The sequence below is a fragment of the Uloborus diversus genome, chromosome 7 (genome assembly GCF_026930045.1).
Source record: "Uloborus diversus isolate 005 chromosome 7, Udiv.v.3.1, whole genome shotgun sequence".
Lineage (NCBI taxonomy): Eukaryota > Metazoa > Arthropoda > Arachnida > Araneae > Uloboridae > Uloborus > Uloborus diversus.
The window spans coordinates 51,778,584-51,798,768 of NC_072737.1; the positions used below are offsets into that span (position 1 = coordinate 51,778,584).

The 20,185-nt window shown below is 31.5% G+C and overlaps 1 protein-coding gene across 1 annotated transcript in view; it reads right to left on the reverse strand.

Moving 5' to 3' along the window:
- Nucleotides 1-20,185, reverse strand: part of LOC129226093 (low-density lipoprotein receptor-related protein 2-like) — a 181,304-nt gene that overhangs the window by 94,088 nt on the left and 67,031 nt on the right. Inside the window, exons 6-17 of the mRNA XM_054860687.1 lie at nucleotides 17,848-17,964; nucleotides 17,619-17,741; nucleotides 15,723-15,842; nucleotides 14,553-14,678; nucleotides 14,189-14,349; nucleotides 12,976-13,211; nucleotides 11,581-11,769; nucleotides 7,245-7,459; nucleotides 5,153-5,293; nucleotides 3,667-3,876; nucleotides 2,771-2,966; nucleotides 393-646 (exon numbers count right to left, since the gene is read on the reverse strand). Coding sequence (XP_054716662.1) covers nucleotides 393-646; nucleotides 2,771-2,966; nucleotides 3,667-3,876; nucleotides 5,153-5,293; nucleotides 7,245-7,459; nucleotides 11,581-11,769; nucleotides 12,976-13,211; nucleotides 14,189-14,349; nucleotides 14,553-14,678; nucleotides 15,723-15,842; nucleotides 17,619-17,741; nucleotides 17,848-17,964 — 2,088 coding nt within the window. The remainder of the gene's footprint in view (nucleotides 1-392; nucleotides 647-2,770; nucleotides 2,967-3,666; nucleotides 3,877-5,152; nucleotides 5,294-7,244; nucleotides 7,460-11,580; nucleotides 11,770-12,975; nucleotides 13,212-14,188; nucleotides 14,350-14,552; nucleotides 14,679-15,722; nucleotides 15,843-17,618; nucleotides 17,742-17,847; nucleotides 17,965-20,185) is intronic.

Consider the following 20,185-nt stretch of genomic DNA (forward strand, 5'->3'; position numbering starts at 1 on the left):
ATTGAAACAAACACATTAAACTAATCAAAGGAACTTTGATTCTTGATTTAACAACTTTCAATAAACTACAAAAAATTGTCTTAAGTAGAATGTGTATTTAAATTTGGATGCCTCTAAAACTACAGTGGAGCATACTGAACCTTGAAAAGCTGTCTTTAAATAAAGACAGTCATTAAATAGAGCGTAGTTAAACAGAGAACTAACTGCAGCTCTAAACATCAGAAGTTGAAATTTGGATCAGATACCATAATGGCATAACATGAAACCTACCACTGAAGCAATGCAAAAAATGTAAAAAAAGAAAAAAGACAAAAAAGGCAGAAATTTGTCCTACTTTTAAATTTTCTGAAAAGTAAAAAGCATGACAAAAAACTATTTGCAAATTTTCTTACCATTGTGAATCACGAGAGAAAATGGATGTTTAATTCGGGGAGAGCTGATTGTTTGAACATCAGTCCCATCCAGATTAGCATGTTGGATGTGATCAAGAAGTGCATCACACCAGTACAGCCGGTCTTTTTGGTAGTCGATGGCTAAACCATTCGGCCAGCCAAGCAAGACGCCTCGGAAAACCATGAGATTTGAACCATCTAAGTAGGCCCTGCTGATGTTGGCTGGTCTGTCCCATTCAGAATAAAACACATATCTAAAAATAGAAAGAAAAAAAAAGGATAATGGAATTGATGTATCCATACCTTCTAAAAATACAGAAGACATTCACTGCATGTGTTTACATTTAAGTAACAAATATATAGAAAGTTAAAAAATAAATAAATATATAAACATGACACTAACTTTAAAAGAAAAAGAAGAAAGAGATAAAAATTTTTTAAAGAAAATAAATTACTTGGTGAAAATTACTAAATAACTGAAGGTATTTTCTACTATTACATTTTCAATCCTTTAAATTAATTTAATTTTAACTTACAAACACTTTGCTTTTATTGCAATTATAAAGAACATTTCTTGAACTGTGCCGATTATTTAGTTTTAGGTTACACAAACAAAAAGGGGAGTCGAAAAATTGTAGCAAACAAATAAAAAGACAACCAACAACATACATTAAACAAGGGTCTTTTTGCAATGCAGATCCAGTTATCATTTAAATCTGCTTCAAGTTTTAATAAATTATATAATCCTGGTTTACTATGCCTTGGTATATCACTGAAGTCATCATCTCTTTGTAAGATATGGTGGCATATTGAATATATTTCATAGTAATCTAAGAACTATATTTAAAAACCCTTTCTTTTTTCATATGAGAAATCTATGTAGTTTTATCACATTAAAATCATTTCATTTTGTATTCCAAGCTCATTATGTTACAAGAAAACTAACACTACCTTTACGAAAATAAAAAGTCCTACTTTCTTTAGGCTATATTTACTTTTCAGTAGTGAATATTTTATTTAGATACAATTTATTGAAATGTTCTATGTTCAATTTTACACTACATTGGTTTATTAAAATTAGTGCAAATATTAATGTACTGTCTATTTGTATTTCACTGTAATGTTGTTGTTAAAATTACATTTGGTTTTGAAAATTTTCAGTTTCCCATGATTTGTCGTAACACAGGTACACAACATGTTCCTCAATTTCAAACTTATAAAAAGGTTCTACTGCAGTGAAAATCTTCTTCTAGTTTTAAAAACAGAACCATTCAAAATTCACTTTCTATCTTTGTTTTATTTTGCACCCTCTCTCCTTCTCCCCAAAAAATCTGATTTTAAATACTTTAAACTTATGATTAAATAATTAAAAAGAGTTTTTAAAAAAACCTTTGCAAACAGCTGTTTCGGGGTTATAAAACCAAACCCTTTCATCAGAGCATAAGAGAACAATGGAACACAAAGACAAACGACAGACAAGTGAACGAGAAAAAGTAAGACAAGGATGAATAAATAGGCTGGAAGTGGCCGGAACTGGAAACGTTATGTCAGCAGAAAACAGTAAGGATATCTGTACCTAGGGAAAATTTCACAGACCAAAAAAAATTTTTTTATATATTTTTTTCCTTTAATTATATTAAAAAAAAGGTTTCCAAACTGTAGGGAAAAGTAGCATGTTCGACAAATCACTCACTAATAAAGTAGAATTTTTCCAGATGCAGTAAGATTCCCAAAAATCTAAATCTTATGTGGAAGAACAACCATGGATAATTTTGGTAGAAGAATAATCGAAATTATGGTTGCAGGACCAACAACATTGGGCGATGGAGGAATGTTTAAAATCCTGTTTTCTGACATAATTTCCATGTTCTTTTATACAGAATTTGAGAGCATGTCTAGTCGTCTGTCCTATGTATGTCTATCCAGACTAATAGGAAATACTATAAATCCCCCACCTGTCAAATCCCTGAACAGGGTTTAAATAAATTTAAAAAAAAAAAAATTTTTTTTTGGTCCGTGATGTTTTCCCTAGGTACAGATGTCCTTACTGTTTTTTGCTGATGTAATGTTTTTGGTTCTGACCAATTCCAGCTTATTTACTTATCCTTGTCTTACTTTTTCTCGTTCACTTGTCGGTCATTTGTCTTTGTGTTCCATCGTTCTTTCATGCACTGATAAAGGGGTTTAGTTATATAACCTCGAAACAGCTGTCTGCAGAGTTTTTAAACTCTTTTTATTTGATTTTATTTGTACATATATACAAGTTGTCATATATTTTTACTTATTTCATTGCACAAAGTTTTCAACTGCTTTAAATATTATGATTAATTGTTTAGTTGTTGAAATTTTATTTTAAAAAATCATCAATTCCAACATACCCCTTGTTAGGATGCACAACAATAGCTCTTGGACGCTTCAAGTTTCTAAGCAGGGTACGTCTGTACTGGAAGTTGTTGGTATTAATAACATTTAAGGTTCCTTTTCTGCTGTCAATGTAATACAAATTTTTTGATACCCAGTCCAAGGCCAAGCCTTCAACACCTTCATTCTGTGATGCCAACACATTGGTTTGACCTACATTCCACAAACAAAAAATATAAAAATGAATTTTAAGAACATAAAGTGACAGAGAAAAAAAGAAGTTTCTTGATTCTTTTGTATTTTAAAGTTATTTATTGTTAGCAGTATTTTGTTTATAATAACAAAAACGTTTTATTTTAATTCAGAAAAATGTTCAAACAAAATCAGCAGCATTTATTTCATTAAGAATAAATTTTATAAGAATTTATAAAGCAGTGAATGTATAAGGAGAAAATAACAATAATTAAATTTAGAGAGTTATTATGGAAAATTTATTTTAGAAACATTTAAGAATCAATAAACACTTTGAATTAATCAATTCTTATTTTATTTTATTTATTTTTGGCTAAAAATCTTTTTTTGACTGTACAATATAGTGCTTCATTAATGCTTACTAAATTAAGGGCTAATGCTAACTTAAAAAGCGTATTAGAATCTTATCAGGTTATAAACATTCCATTCAGTCTTAATTATATTATAATTAAAAATGTTTGTACAACTCATGTTGAAAAACAAAGCATCAAGAACTTAATTTATGCTTCTGTTGTAGCTACAAATGTATGTAAAACACTATAGAGTCCTAGTAGTCAAAACAATACAACACTTAAAAGCAAGAAATCTAAAATTGTAAGTGACAGCTCCAACAATACAAAAAATGTAAACAGGATATAAGTTAAGATTTTTTCATGCTTACCAGTTCCATCAACTTTGATTCGATAAATGACATCCAAGATGACATCAGAATAATAAATTAAACCTTGTTCGGCATCATAGTCAAGACCCACAAATCTGGCACTTTTGCTGACTATAGGAATCATAGCATCAGTGAAACCATTAGATACTGGATTCAGTGTAACACCTCTGACAAATTTTTGTTGAGCATATAATAAAAACTCCTCAACTCCTAAAAGCAAAAATTTTACAAAATTGTTAATTACTTTGCATTGATACATTATTATCATTATTATGTTAAAAATTGTATAATATATCTTCATCTGCAACTGAGAAAAATAACCATTGACCTCTGAGTAAAAGAAAATGATTTTGTTTGAGATGCAGAATATACATATTCTGGGGGGAAATACGATTTCGAGTATCTTTTATAAATGTTAATCACATAATTCAGATAAAACTATTAGAATATCGAAAAGTAGAAAATATATTTCCTATACCTATTATTGTATAAGAAATGCAGTGTTATTTCTTGCAAATAGAAGCAAAGAAAATATATAAAATCTCTTTGAAACTAAACAAAATACCAAAATGTCATTTTTATACATTATTCGTTGTTAAATAATCTTGCTTAACAAATACTAACAGAAAGGCAGATTATCAGACAAATTGAAAAGTTGAATCATAATAGAGACGCATTCATAAATATCAAATTAATTATTAAGCTATTGCAGCATAACAAATTATGAAACTGAAAATTATGTTTCACAACACAATGTAAAAAAAAATTAAATTAGATTCACAGAATTGTATAAAGTTAAATATACTTAAAAAGTTATAAGTCCCATGAAAATGTAAGGAAATCTTTGACAGCAACAGACATTCCTCTTGACAATTGATTCTTCAAACTCAAACATTGAATATTTCGAAATGTCTGATAAACGATTTTCTACAGCACTTAAAACAAGGACTGCAGAGTCCGAGTCAGACTGATATTGGGGTAAAGGAGTGGGAGTCGAGAGTCAAAGGTTAAAAGTTGTCAGAGTATGAGTCTGTTATTTCCCTCAAAGTTGGCAACTCTGCCATTGATTATGGAGTTGGAGTCAGAGTGAGACTGATTTCAGAGTAAAGGAGTCAGAGACAAAATAGGTCATTTTCCCTCCAACTCCACAGCCCTGCTTGAAACACAATCAAACATATCTTTGTTTATCCCAAATAAAAAATGATTAGCAAAGCTGTTTTTTTTTTTTAATGTGATTTTATTATTATTAACATTATGAGACAATTGAATATTTGCTTTTTTAACACTCATTATTTATAAAGTAATAGCTATCTCAAGGAGATGGAAACACAAAATTGTTTTTATTAGTATTAATGGCAAACTTTATTTCATTAGCAATAATAAGAACAAACATCAACCATTTTTCAGAAGTTTTTTAATATTATTGTTACTGTGATTAATTTGTATCAAAACCATAACAAATCAACAGCTAAAATCAGTATCTTACTTTTACAAGTTTTTTCATTCAAGGCTATTTCATAACCGATATTACAAACACATCTGTATCCAATACTGAAGCTATCAGCAGAACGAGTAAGAAGGCACATGTGTTGGCATCCACCGTTGTTGAAATGACATGGATTCATGACTAAAATATAAAGCAAATTTTAAAGTTATTATCAACTGTACAGCAGCAGTGTTGCTTTAATGATGAATGCACAAAATCTTAATTTTCAAAGTATGACCATTCAATTATTTGATCTATGATAACATAAAACAAAACTTTTGATTTCAAAATTCTTGGAAATAAAATACCTCATGAACAACTATATTTTGCTAAAAGAAAAACTGAATATTGAAATCTCAAACACAATCAAAATTAACTACATTATTGAAATGCAAATAAAAATTAACTTTTCTAGAATTATATAAATTTTGAAAATAGAAAAAAAAATGGGTTAAAAATTTGCAATGCCAACGATCTAAAATTGAAGATAACTAGAAGCTAAATAATTGAAACACCAACTCTACAAAAAAAGAATTTTTTCAGAACAGGGTCGCTATCTCTCCTAAGTTTCAAGATCAGAAATTGCTGTTGTATTTTCCTCTCCCTTCCAAACTTTTAAACCTTTTAAGTTGAAATAATTGAAAAGCATGTGAAGTTGGAAATACAGTAGACACCAGTTCATTGGATCAGCAGTTAATTGAATCAACCTCTTTAATGAATCAAATTATCAACAACAGAACAAAATCCAGCTCTACTGAATTAGCCGCTTTATTGAATCAGACGCTTTATGGAAACAAAACTGCTTAGAACAAACGGGATTCATATAAGCGGTGGCCACTGTATTTATTTTTTGACAACCCTTCTTTGATGCAATAACCTAGACAACAATATCAAAACTAAACCTAAGACATACTCAAAACTTTCTTTGTAGCAATTTATGGATTATATTTGAAATTATACAAGCTATAAAGTAATATTTTAAATCTTCAGTTAAATTAATAAATACAATTACCCCCCCCCCCCCCAAAAAAAAAAAAGTCGCAATGATTAAGCATTTTTATGAATTAATTTTAACACAAACTGCTTTAATAATACAAGTCTGAACTAGATATCTCCTCAAATTATGATGATTAAGTTACTTAACTAGTTTCATTCTGTATGAAATAATGTAACATAGGTGATAAAATCTGCTAAACTTTCTCATGCTTGATAGAAAAAAAAGTACAATTAAATGTAAGTTAGAAATTGCATGAAATGCCATGCCTAATCTTTTATTTGCTGTTGTACTCTGTCCAGGAATGAAGTTTTGAATAAATTGATGAAAGTAACTCATAAATCCTATGATTGCATACACATATTTTAGGGTTAATGAACATGTTTTTTTCAATGCAGAAGAAAGGTGGCAGAAAATTTTTGTCAGATATTCTTGCAACTGCAAGCTCTTGTCTTCTTCACTGAAAAAGGTATTTTTTATAACCTCAAAACATGTGTTTTCAATAATTTGCAATTTCTGTGTTTCATTAATGCTGTTTTATCAATTCATTCTCAACACAAAGTTCTAAACATTTCTCAATGCAACAAATTCTTAAAATAAAATATTGAGTTATCCAGTTATGTATGCTAAATATTGCTTAAATCATTCAGCAAGCTTGAACTGAAATGCATTATTTGAAATTTTGCTACAAAAGCATTAAATGCTATTTGACATTTTGCTACAAAAGTATTAAATGTCTACTATTTATTAAAAAAAATGAATGAAAATTGAAAATTAAATTTAGAAATATATTGAAAAATTTAATTTTGAACACATTAATATCTAGTATTAAGCTTTTTTTCCTCAGCAAAAATCTTAAAGGAATTGATTTCATACTATGTATGAAAACTATAGCATTTAAATAATAAAATTATACACAAATAGCATTTAAGTAATAAATTATACACAAAAATAAATTATAAGAATGCAAAAAAAATAATAATAATAAAATTCAAAGGACAAGATTTATTCACATACATTAAGCTGCTACATTAATCAGAATTCTTCAAAAAAAAAAAAAAGTCATAGCAAAACATAATCAATCTCTACTAAACTTACCAAATGGTTGCCGTAAATAATGGTAAGCTTTTATTGCTTTTGGTTCTTTGAGCAAAGAGCGATCTCGATATATAGTATTAGCAGTTTGAGAATTATTATACAAGTCTGTTTTCAAGACCCCTTGGCGCGTCCCATCTGTCCAGTAAACATTATTTTCGAACATCGTCAGCTTGCTTGGAGATGGAACTCGAGTGCTCCCACGAATGATTGACTGCCTAGTAAAAAAGAATTTTTTTGAGTTCTTTAAATTACTGTTTATGGGAATACTTCAAACATAAGTATGCAATGTATGATTTTTTTTTCTCATTTATAAAGTTACTAGTCGACCCGTGCGGAACTCCGCACTATGCTTCGAACCGTTTCATAAGGCATTTCGCTTTTTAAAAATGTCAAAGGAAGAACATTATGAAGAAGACCCGAAAAAAAGTAAGCGCACAAGAGAAGGCATGTAATTTAAAGACATCAGTAACAAAACCTCGTTAAATACAACGCTGTGCTAATTTGATCATCGCTCACCTTTTGGCCGTACATATTTTCAATGCAAACATAAATATCATTAAAAGTGACTGAGTAGTGACTCGTGAAAATGCAATATTTGTGCATGTGAAAAAACAGGTTGTGGCAAATACAGTCCTGCCCATGTGAGCATCTGACAGGAAAAAAAGAGCATTAAAGAGATATTTATTGGCACGGATTCGAATTGGCGCCATTCTGATTAACAGCCCGACACCCCAACAAACCTAGCAATTGCACCTTCCTTTTCGAAAGCTATTCATTGAAGGAATGCGTAGTAAAAAACAGCAAAAAAGCTTTTTGCCAAAAAAAAATAAATAATAATAAGATCATGCTTCTATATTTTGTCATTAACCAGCATGATACGATTTAAAATTATTCGTAAAAGCATGGAATTTGATTAAAGAATGACGAAGATCTCATGTAGCGATTGAAATAAGCATTCTAGAGAAGTAATAATTTAGATTGAAAATAAGTGTTTTTATCTTTGAATATTGAACTATTTCACATAGAAGATTGCTTTAACCGTTACGGCTTAAATGCCCACACATGTTTCTCTTTTAATCGAACACTTAAAATTCAAAACCAAAATCAGTTTAACTGAGTCCGTTTTTTAAGTGTAATTCTTCGAACGTAGACAAAATGTTTTTTTTTTTTTTTTCAGCAGAAAGCAGAGGAGTAGAAAATGATTTCTTGCTAATGAAGTTGATAATAATTTTAATGCTTTATATCGTATTTGCGCGAATAAAAAATTAAAGGTTTACTGGGTGAAACTCGTAGTTTTAATTTGGCGTAGTATTTTTTCATTTGTACAAAAGGTTGAACACTGCTATTAGAAACATCTACATTTCAGCATACAATGAAAATGTTTTTCTGCAAAAAAAGGATTTCCTATAGGTAAATCTAATACTTTTTTATGCTTATATTATGCTGAGTGATCTGGATGTAGTCAGAGCTTAAAAAAAAGTAAGAACACCCTTCGATTAACAGTCAACTTATCTGAATGATAACTGTAGCTTGCATAAAGGAGTAGAAACACCAAGTAGCATTCCCACTGCATTTATTTTATTACGTGTGTATGTTATGATTACATGTAATGCGTAATACTAATATACATTTGATATTATGTCGGACGGCCCAAGCCTGCCCGAAGTTCAGATAGTTAATAGCCGAACGCTCAACCGAAAAAAACTTATCAATTTAACCAAACAACTAATTCCAGTGCTTTTAAGGTTTATTAAAATATGAAAACAAACACACACACAGGCGCTTTTTTTTGCCGAAAGCGACGTAAAAAATTGGAAAACTGCATTAGAACTTTGCAAAAAAAAAAAAAAAATGCATAAGAACTACAGGCTGCATCAAGGTTTTCAAACAGTAAGGTGCGTATTCAGTAAATTACCGCCCATTAGCCAGGGCTAAAGCAGAAATACGTGAAATACACCGCCAACTCAGTCATTTCCAGCCGAGGACTGCAGTTTCGTGCTTATTAGCACTCATCAGCCCGGCATAGGAAAGTGACTGAGCTGGAGATGGAAAACCTCTTAAGGAAGCCAAGAGTGCGAAACAAACTGGTAGCTAATATAGAATTAGCAGACCAGACGAGTGACCGAAGCAATGGTTCGGTTCAACTCGAAGATTGATCGCAAGGCAAGGTGTAATTTACTGAATATACCTTGCCTTGCGATCAATCTTCGAGTTGAACCGAACCATTGCTTCGGTCACTCGTCTGGTCTGCTAATTCTATATTAGCTACCAGTTTGTTTCGCACTCTTGGCTTCCTTAAGAGGTTTTCCATCTCCAGCTCAGTCACTTTCCTATGCCGGGCTGATGAGTGCTAATAAGCACGAAACTGCAGTCCTCGGCTGGAAATGACTGAGTTGGCGGTGTATTTCACGTATTTCTGCTTTAGCCCTGGCTAATGGGCGGTAATTTACTGAATATACCTTGCCTTGCGATCAATCTTCGAGTTGAACCGAACCATTGCTTCGGTCACTCGTCTGGTCTGCTAATTCTATATTAGCTACCAGTTTGTTTCGCACTCTTGGCTTCCTTAAGAGGTTTTCCATCTCCAGCTCAGTCACTTTCCTATGCCGGGCTGATGAGTGCTAATAAGCACGAAACTGCAGTCCTCGGCTGGAAATGACTGAGTTGGCGGTGTATTTCAGTAAGGTGCGTTTTCGAAAACTTGATTTTTCGACCGTAAGTCTATTTTTCTTCATTAGCCAGCCTGATAATTTTAAAAATAAGAAGGGAATAATATATAAGATAAGATATTGAAGAGAAATGTTTTCATTTTTTAAAATTTTTACAATTCGTTACCGCAGGCTGCTTGAACCGTTATAACTTAGATGGCAGCACGTGTTTATCATTTAACAGCACGGTTAAAATACAAAATAAATTGAACTATGCTCTATTTTCAGCGTAGCTTTACGAATGTAGTAAAAATGTGATAAGCTATTTTTTTTTTTTTTTTTTTTGCAAAAAGAAGGAAAAATATATATTTTACCCTTCAAATTGAGGTACTAATTTTTTTATTTGTCCAAAGAGTCAAAAACTCATTAGAAGAATATATATTTCAATATACGATTTATTATTTTTTTCTGAACAAAAAACAATTCTATTGTAGTCTGAAATCTTGAACCTGTTACTTAAATTTTCGTTTACATTATGCTTTAATTTTCTTACCAGAGCCAAAGTTTAAAAAGAAAAAAAAAACGTACCATTCAGAATTAATTTAGCCCAAAGTCACTTCAAATTTTCATATCAGCAAGGAGCGTTTCCTTCTCATTTTTTCATAGATGTTATTCGCTTAATTCAGTGTTCATGTATTGCATGATATTTCTCTAATTTTTTGTTGCAGATTGTCCGGACGTGGGCCCGAACACGCATTCTCCTGGTTACGAAGAGAACGCTCTGCCGATCAAGCTATTCAGCTCTGTCGGTCATAGCGCAAATTAAAGTTATAAGTTTAACCGAAAACCGCATTCTGGTTCTTTAAAACAGGTTTTTCGGCTGAAAAAAACAATTTTCAGACCGTGGGTCTATTTTTCGTCAGTAGCCAGCACCATTAGCTTTAAAATAAGGCGTAAATCAAAGAAATCGATCAAGAATTGAGGAAAATCTGGCGTAGAAACCAAAAACAGGCTACAGTAATAATATATAAGGATATTGACTTTTGCTTGACCTTAGAGTCCCATAGTATTTGAACATTTTACTTAGAAATAAGAGTTCACTACATGCACACACACACAGTGCATGCACATCACAGTGCAAAAATAATAATTATTTGAAAACAACAACTAATCTATCAATCAGAAATAAAGTATTTTATATGCCTGCATTTGTGAATGAGCTACCCTAACTTAACTAAAACAAAGTTTCAATGGGTAATAATTATTAATGAAAAAGCTCAATTGATGAAATTATAAATTGCAAAATGGTAAAATTGCAATAATTTTGGCATGAAATAATTACATCATGGATTTTCCAATAATTTTCAACTGTCACATTGATGTTAATTGGACTAGCAGCATTAAAAATATTTTCTCATTTTTCTTAAATGTTAATTTTTTAGTTTAACAAATGAAACTCAAGAATAAACTATTACAAACATTACAAAAACATTCCCCCCCCCCCAAACCTTTGTTTTATATAACTTAATTGGTTTCATTACTGCACTGTATTTGCAAGACAAAAAAACAACTGTCATTTCTAACTAAAAGCATTAAAGATAGAAAAAAGGAAAATGGAAAACAAATCTGAACAACACATTTCAACAAAGAAAGAGAAAGAGAGAATTTTTCTGAATAGAAAATCTTACCTGCCACTGCCATCATAATTCACTGCCACAATTTGGTCCAACTGAGAATCACACCAAATTACCCTTTTAGTCACATAATCCAGAGTTAGGCCTGACGCTTTATAAATGAAAGTATTAACAATCGTAACTCTGATAGTACCATCCATATTTGCCCTGTCAATATTGTCAGCATCACTGAAAAACATCAGCCTGAAAGGAAAGCACAAATTAGCAGTAGAAATGTCAGAACCAAAACAATTACAGTAAAACATCGTCTTTCAAGGGACAGATCTGAAACGACGAGTAACTGAAAATGACTAACGATCGTAAAACATCTATGAATAGCTTAGATTTTTAGTGCAAATTTAGAGTAGTAAAAGTTATAGTTTATGAAAATATAAGTTTTAAGATTCTAATAAATTTTTTAAGTGATTGATATAAATAAATCTGAAATGGTTTAAAACAAAAAATCTTCATTGAATTTTAAGTAATATATACCTTTTAAGTAAATAATACCTAGCTTATCTCCAGTATTAATGTAATTATATCACTATTATGTGGTATAAATACATACAGGCATTTCACTAAAAAATATTTTTTATAATTGCCTGATGCGTTGATTACCAATGCACACTGAAAGTAAGCACAAAACTAAGGAAGGAGGGATCAGGGGCGGATAGAGGGGTAGGGTCATGGGGGATATGATTCCTCCTAAACCGTCAACACTATTATACACCCACCATTGCGTTCAAACACTTTATGAATAAACTGTAAACAATTGCAGTAATCTTTTTGCCTCATTAAAAAATTTTAAAAGAACATTTGAAATACTACTTCTTTTCATTGCTTATGAAATAATAAGTTCTATTTTTGCCCTATTATTTTCCCTGGCCGATTTAGTGCTTTTCACTTACACTCAAGCAGTTTCAGAATTTTTTTGCACCCAAAACTGTAATTTGGATTATAGGTAAAAATGGAGAGGGGAGTCATTTTTCAGTATGACCCCCCCCCTAAATTTTTAGTCTCTATCAACCCCGGGAGGGGTTCATTAGAAATTGAGTGAAGTGCATGAAATTTTTGTTTCACTAGTGTTTTGACAAATCAAGTTAGCTTTTACCCTCTTTATTTGACCTGCAATACCTCAGAGAATTGTCCAGTAGAAACCAAGAAAAATAGATTAGTAGTAGAAAAATTTTGATATTGAGGATGTTGAAGAAACGTAGAACTGATATTTTGCGACATATAAACGTTGAATTTTGACATTAAAGTGAACATAAATGATTAGAGGCTTAATGAAAACAAAGTATGAATATAAAAGATGTATAATCCAAAGTTGCATTAACAATATTTTACTGTATTTTTAAAATGTAACTATTAGTACAATTATAAAAGACAGTTTCTTCCTTTGTTACTTACCCTAAATGAGGGTCCAATGCAATATCCAATGGAGAAGAAAGATTGCGGCTAATAAGGATGGCGTGTTGGCTGCCATCAAGCTCCATAACATCAATCTTTTGTCCAATGGCATCACAAACATAGATTTTGTTTCCAACCCAGTCTATGGCAAAAGATGTGGGGCTCCAAGGGAAGGAGACGTTGAAATCAGGAACGTGCTGGGATTCACGCCATGGGTCCAATTTAATAGAATAAATCTGAAACAAGTTTTAATTGATTTATTATTCAAAACAAACTAAAATTTAGTCATAAGTAATGCTGTTAATTTCATGAAGACATTAAGGAGGGAAACCGTTTTAGAAGGCCAAAATTTTAGTGTTTTTTTAACAGGAAAGAAATAATCAGAATTTTTATTTTTTTTTGCTTTGCAGGATATTTTATTCATCTTTTAAAGTACACCTTGTAATTTTTTGAAGTCATTTGCACCATAATTAGTGGAGTTAGAAGCTGCTGTCTATGGGCGGTCGCCATCAGAGCTTGTTGATGATGGGCATTTATGAAGCCACAATTTTTGTCCTAGTCATTACAATTTTTCTTACTCTTAAACAACATATTTCCTAAGATATGAACCTAATTGTGATCAAAAAAGTTGAAAATTGCACGTTGTTGAGGTGTTTGTTCACAACGTTATGTTTTTCTACCTTTTTTTTTTTCACTTTTCTTGCGTTAATTTTTTTTTTTTTTTTTGAGAAATAACATCATAAAGAGTTAGGTTCATATGGAGTATAATTGAATAAAGAATATTTACAGAAATTTTCAAAATGATTCACCAATAACTCTTTGAGCTAAAATGCCCACTCGTTGAAAAAAAAATTGTTGCAAGAAAAACGCGCTAAAAAAAAATGCTGTGAACATTTTTGAAACTTCACAGTCGCTTTAAGTACTCATAGCAACTGAACTAATCGGAATTTTTCACTGAAATTTCGGCGACATATTCTTGAATAGTTTTACTCTAACATTTTATGACATTAAAAAAAAAAGTTTATTTTTTGACCCGTCTAAACTGGCTTCCCCCTTTAAACAAGATCTTGGCTGAATTACATTCTTGTTTATGTCGAAATATAAAAACACTATTAGCACATAAGATAACAAACATAATAGTATAACTGTCTGGAACATTATATGTATTTTCAGCATAAATTTTAATGATTTTAAGAGACAACTTATTCTTTACTTTGCGTGTAACTGTATCAGACCAAAACAGCAAGTTTTTTTCATAATGAAAGTCTAGCCCACTGGCTGCTGTTGTGTTTGTCACTAGTTCTAACAACGAACCTTCTGCATTTACTTTAAATATAGCACTGTGATGAGCAAATATAAGCCTCATTAGAGAACCTAAAAAATAATTTAAAAAATATAAGTAAACAAATAAAAAGGTATAATTTTGCAAAATTTAAAACGAATTAGCAAAAAAATATAAAATAGTAATAAATAATAATAATAATATAATGTATATTTTTCAAATAAATTCATCAATAAGGCATTTGCTTTAATAATTGAGTTTTTAATGCTATGCAGATTCAAACATTTTTACTCACTATTTTGGGCTCGGCAATGTTTTGGTGCAACTAGACTGTAATCTGCCACACAAGAGCAAATGTAGCTTCCCATAGTGTTGATGCACACTTGTTCACAAAATCCCCATTCATTACATTCGTTCATATCTGAAAGATGATTTTTAGAAATTAGACTTTTCAAAATATTCAGAAAAATCAAAAAATTAAAGAGTAAATGTAAAATGTTTTAAAAATGTGAAATAAATATTTGCATCACACCCTGTATAGTAGTTATTTCACAACGTACACTGGAAATTCCATGTGTGACAACAAAATCAAAAATTCTTTCATTTATTGTACGATTTCAAAATTCATGGCTATATAACGCAGATATTCTTTTGATGCAGCATAAATCCATTTAGATTTTGAGTTGTAAAATATAATTTTTAAATTATATTGCAAAAATAAGAGATCAGAAACCGAAAAGAAAACAAATTACATTATTGTCTTTTGTGAAAAAAATACGTGAAGATAAAAAACAAAATATTCTGGAAGTGAAAAAAGATTCTCCAAATAGTGCATATGATTTGTATTTTGGAATTATGAAAAAGTTAATACAGTTGGCTCTCTGTTTAACGACACTCTATTTAACGACGGCTTTTCATGAACCCATGGTCCACTGTAGTGTTAAAAGCATTCTATTTAAGAATGATTTCTACATAAAGACGATTTTTGTGATCCCTTGAAAGTGGTTAAACAGAGAGCCAACTGTACTTAATTATGTTTTACGGTCATTTTATCAAGTCTTTGAAATTGATAATTGATAAGGTTAATTAATGCTAAATTATTAATAATTTATTAGGTTAATTAATGCTAATTTATTTATTTAATAATTTATTTTGAAAACATATCGTTTACAACAATCGATAAAATCAAAAAAACTTGTTTGGCGGAGTATTGGAGTGATACGAGAATGGTCGACTAAACGACTCTGGACCTCCTCTTTGAAAAATTCCTGTGTGTGCCACTGCCTTTGAAAACAGCCCATCTGGTTTGAAGTTCAATTCCTTACTGTTTGATAGAAACACCAACAATATGTAAAACAATTTGATATCCAATCTTTATAGTTACAGCATGAGACTGCAGTATTTGATGACAAACATGCAAAATTAAATTTACTACGTAGAAATATAATTTTAAAAAGATCCATACCTACGCATTTTTGTGTGTCCAATATATCGACTTGCATGCCTGGTCCACAGTAGCACTCTCCCCCTTCTAATGAAGCACGGCAACCATATTCACATCTTAGAGACATACACAAATGTGATGCTGTGTAAGAGTAGGAAATAAAAGTTTTAGAAAAATATATTTTATCGAAATGTCTTTTGGTAGAAACATTTTAATGAAGAAATACATGCTACACACACGTACATCCATATATACCTACCGTGTTTTCCTGCATGTTATCCACAGATTACCTTTTTATGAAGTGTAAAAATAATGAGGAGCAGATTATACACTGCCGTGGATTATCTGTACCTTTTATTTTTTCAATCCTAATGCATTGAGTCTCAATTTACAGCAGGATTCACCAATAGAAACTGTTTTGCTGACTGTAGGGTTGTTTATTTTACAAAGTTTGAATTTTCCTCTATGCAGTTCACTCTGTGTAAAATAAACAACCTAAAATTAAGGAAGAAGCCTCCACACTTAAAAATTTATCACTTCTTTATGTTTTTAATTTAGTTGCTAAAATTGTATGTTAAATGAAAACAATTTTTTTTACATTGTATTATCCGCAGATTATACAAAGATTATTTTTTCTTCAGACTGATTTTAGGACCTGTGGATTATATGCCGCTGCAGATAATAAGCGAGAAAATACTGTCCACATAAATTCTTTATTCTAATTAACCAGAAAGAAACATGTCAGTTATATAGTATCTGTTTTATTATACAGTCAAAGCCAACACCTAACAAATGAATGAAGGGGGAAAAGGTTACACAGCACACAAATTTAGTTCTCAATGGAAACACAGTTCTTAGGATAACATAACATTGCTAAATTTATGATCAGTTTTTATAGAATATAGAAAATAGACGTTTTAGGTATTTCTGATTAATAGCATTACTATATACATTTATTTCTGGAGTATATATTTGAACATGAAAGCAGTTTTATACAGTATGGAATCACAAATAGTAGCAGACAAAAGAATAAAACTGGTCACCACTGAAAAGATAAGATAAACCCTGACAGAAAAGTAAAGTTAAAACATAACATATTGATAGTTTTGTCTCGAAAAAATAAACTATTTAAGAGGCTGCTTTGGGTTCCTTTTTTTCCTAACCTCTTCCTTAAAATATAGTAAGTCAATTAATAAATCCTACATTTCAATTCAAGCACATTGAGCATAAGTAAATTAAAGTTGCTATACATTTTGAGTGCGCTACTTTCCACAGGCCTTCATATTATTTCCCATTAAAAATAAAGTTATAGAATTTATAGAGGTGGGTAAATTAACATTCTGTACTGCGGATACTTTTTATGTACTCATATGCACTAATAATATAAATAGTGCAGATGTTGTGTTGCCGAGTGGTTGTAGACAGGCATAATGATGAGGCAGGGGTATCTTTAACATGATTTACTAGCACTAACTATTTACATTATATATACATAAACTATTCCGTATTACAACGACGTGCAGTAAGCTCGGGACCAACCGACGTCTCTCGTGGCTTGGCGAGCGATTCTATTACATTACATTAAACCGTTCCGATCCCTTTATCGGACAGTTGCAGTTACTGTCCTAATGTGCAAATGCGTATGAACAATGAACAGCAACAATGAACAATGGACTTGTGCATATGTTCACAAAATGTGTATATGTATACATGCATGTTCATGTGTACTTTTGCATACTTGTGTATCTATGTACATTAGCAAAAATTCTCCTGCAACCCTTTGCCCTTTATAAGACAGGTACATAATGTATGTTACATCCAAAGAGCATAAAGTCAGAAACATATTTGTATCAATTATGAACAGGCACAAATTAAACTATTTGATCAAAGTATGAGAACTGGATGAAAATGACTTACAACATGCATCTTTCTCATCAGCTCCATCTTCACAATCTCTTACATTGTCACAGAGCTTTTTCTTATCGATGCATTTCTTTTCTGACGGGCAGAGGAACCTCGTGTCTGGGCATGATATTAAAGCTGGTGGGAAATTGAAATTTATTCTTTAGTATGACAGTAGCAATGGAAGAAAATGGAAACCACGCAACTCAATTACACTCGCAAGTTAAGGAGACTGTTTACTTACTGCAATTAACTTCATCCGATTGATCGGTGCAATCCGCATGACCGTCACATCTCCATCGCATGGGAATACAGATAGCATTTGCACACCTAAACTGACCAGTATTGCAAGCGGGAAATTCTAGAAAAATGAGAAATGCATTTCATATTATTACTCGGTGCCACATTGAACAAAATCACAACAAAAAAGGCATTAGAACACTCATAATTGCTGAATCTGAAATGTCAGATTGGAGATTGTCAATGGAAGAATATGAAAATATGTAAGTAACAAGTGAAGAAATTACAAAATAAGTAACAAAAGTATAAAAAATAAAACAAATGAAAGCAATAAAACAGTAATAGAATTTTTATTACATTTAGAAATGAGACTTCATATTAGATCTAAAGGAAGGCAGCAATTTTAAGAAAATCAGATAAATAGCATGAATTAATTGATTAATGAAAAGCAGAAACTTAATATTTTATTAATTATCTTTCAAGAAAAAACATTTCACTTTACCACACACAGGAACTTGAGATTTAGAAACTTAACTTGGAGACTAGAGTTTTATCCCAAAATCAAAGTCTGAGTTGAAGCTGAAGAAAATCACATGTGAGCAAAAATGTTTTTAAATATTACTTAATTAACCTTAAGTCTATCACCCTTATTTAAGGTAGGTAAATAAAGAATCCTACAATGTATAACATTATTTTCTGACAATGAATATTTTCACCTAGGATAAAAATATTGCTGCACAAAATAATAATAATAATAATTAGGACTCGACCGATGGCTCGGCCTGGCCGATGTATCGGCGCCGATGGTTCAACAATTTAGCCATCGGCATCGGCGGCCGATGCTAACTTGCAGGAAACATCGGCCCATCGGCCTTAAAAACATCGAAAAGCCGATGGAATTGGCCGATGTTTTTGAAAAAAAAGGACCTTTGTTCATTTGCTTTTTAATGCAAAGTAAAGGGACTTATTGTTTTTAAACAAAATTGTTTACTTAAATTGCAGTATGAATTTCGATTTCAGTCACCCCTGAAAGAGTTTTTAATACTGCATTCAGGTACCAAACAAGTCAATTATTCAGTAAATTACCGCCCATTAGCCAGGGGGTAAAGCAGAAATACGGCTGGAAATGACTGAGCTGGCGGTGTATTTCCCGCAAGTCAATTATTGTTTCTTGCGACTGGGTGTACGTATGTATCTCTCCTAAGTCATAACTCAAAAATGGTAAGCTGTAGAAGGTTAAAATTTCGCATGGTGGATGTGCGTACGTTCCAGTTGTGCACTTTCCTTTTTGTTTTCGATCGTGTGTTCTAAAAAGCCTATTAACTGATTTTTTGTGGCTATTAATTATTTATTTCAATGCAAATCTAATACAGCGTCTCAGACTGATGATCATTTGGTGATATATTGCAGAAGTGGAGACCATGGAAACAAATATGAGATGGCAAAACCGGTTTTGTTTCATTTTGTTAGATTCCCGTTGAACCGACGGTAATTTTTAATTTTCCGATATTTGTAATATGAACCACAGTAATGCAGTCGTTTCTGTATCGCTTCGGCGGAGCTACAAGTTTGGGGCCCGTCGAAATATATTTTGCGGCCCTATTTCTCCATCACAGAAGCTGTAAAACATTTATCATAAGCATTTTTGTAACTCCTTCGGTGCCCCTATGGTTATGGGGTTTCTCGCGTAATTGTAACATTTGCTATATTTTAAATCCGCTACTGCACGTCAAAACAAACTCGGATGCAAGTTTCAGAAGACTTTTTCTGCTAGATTTTTATGATTATTTTTTAACTCTATTTTTGGCGACTATTTTTTGTATTTCCGAGAACACTTGCGTGCCCCTCCTCCCACTCCCACAATTTCTGAAATTAAACTCTAGCTGTACTTCTGAGTTGTTTAAAGCTAACACCATTCATAAAATTAGAGATTTTTTTCAAGCTTTATCAATTATTTAAAAAGAATTTAAAGCATTAATGTAAGAAATTGATTAAAGACGTTTTGAATGGTGACATAATTCGGAAAGCTAAGGGACTTTTGAATTTTTTCTTCGGAAGTGCTTAAGTAGATTCAGAAACTCTTCCTAGGCGTTGGTGATAGCGGTTCTGTACTAAAAAAATAAGCCGAAGTTGGGGCCGAAGTTTAACGTTGTGAGTTACTCCAAAATCAGAGGGTGACCCTCCTAACCCACCCTCGTCATTTCAAGCATTTCTTAAATATTTAGAGATTACTTATTTTGATCAAGAAATGTCATTTTGCGGATTTCTTATACTTGTTTCACCTATAATTTGTAATGCGCCATCTTTTTTGCATCCTTAATAGCGATCGATTTTTTTTTTCT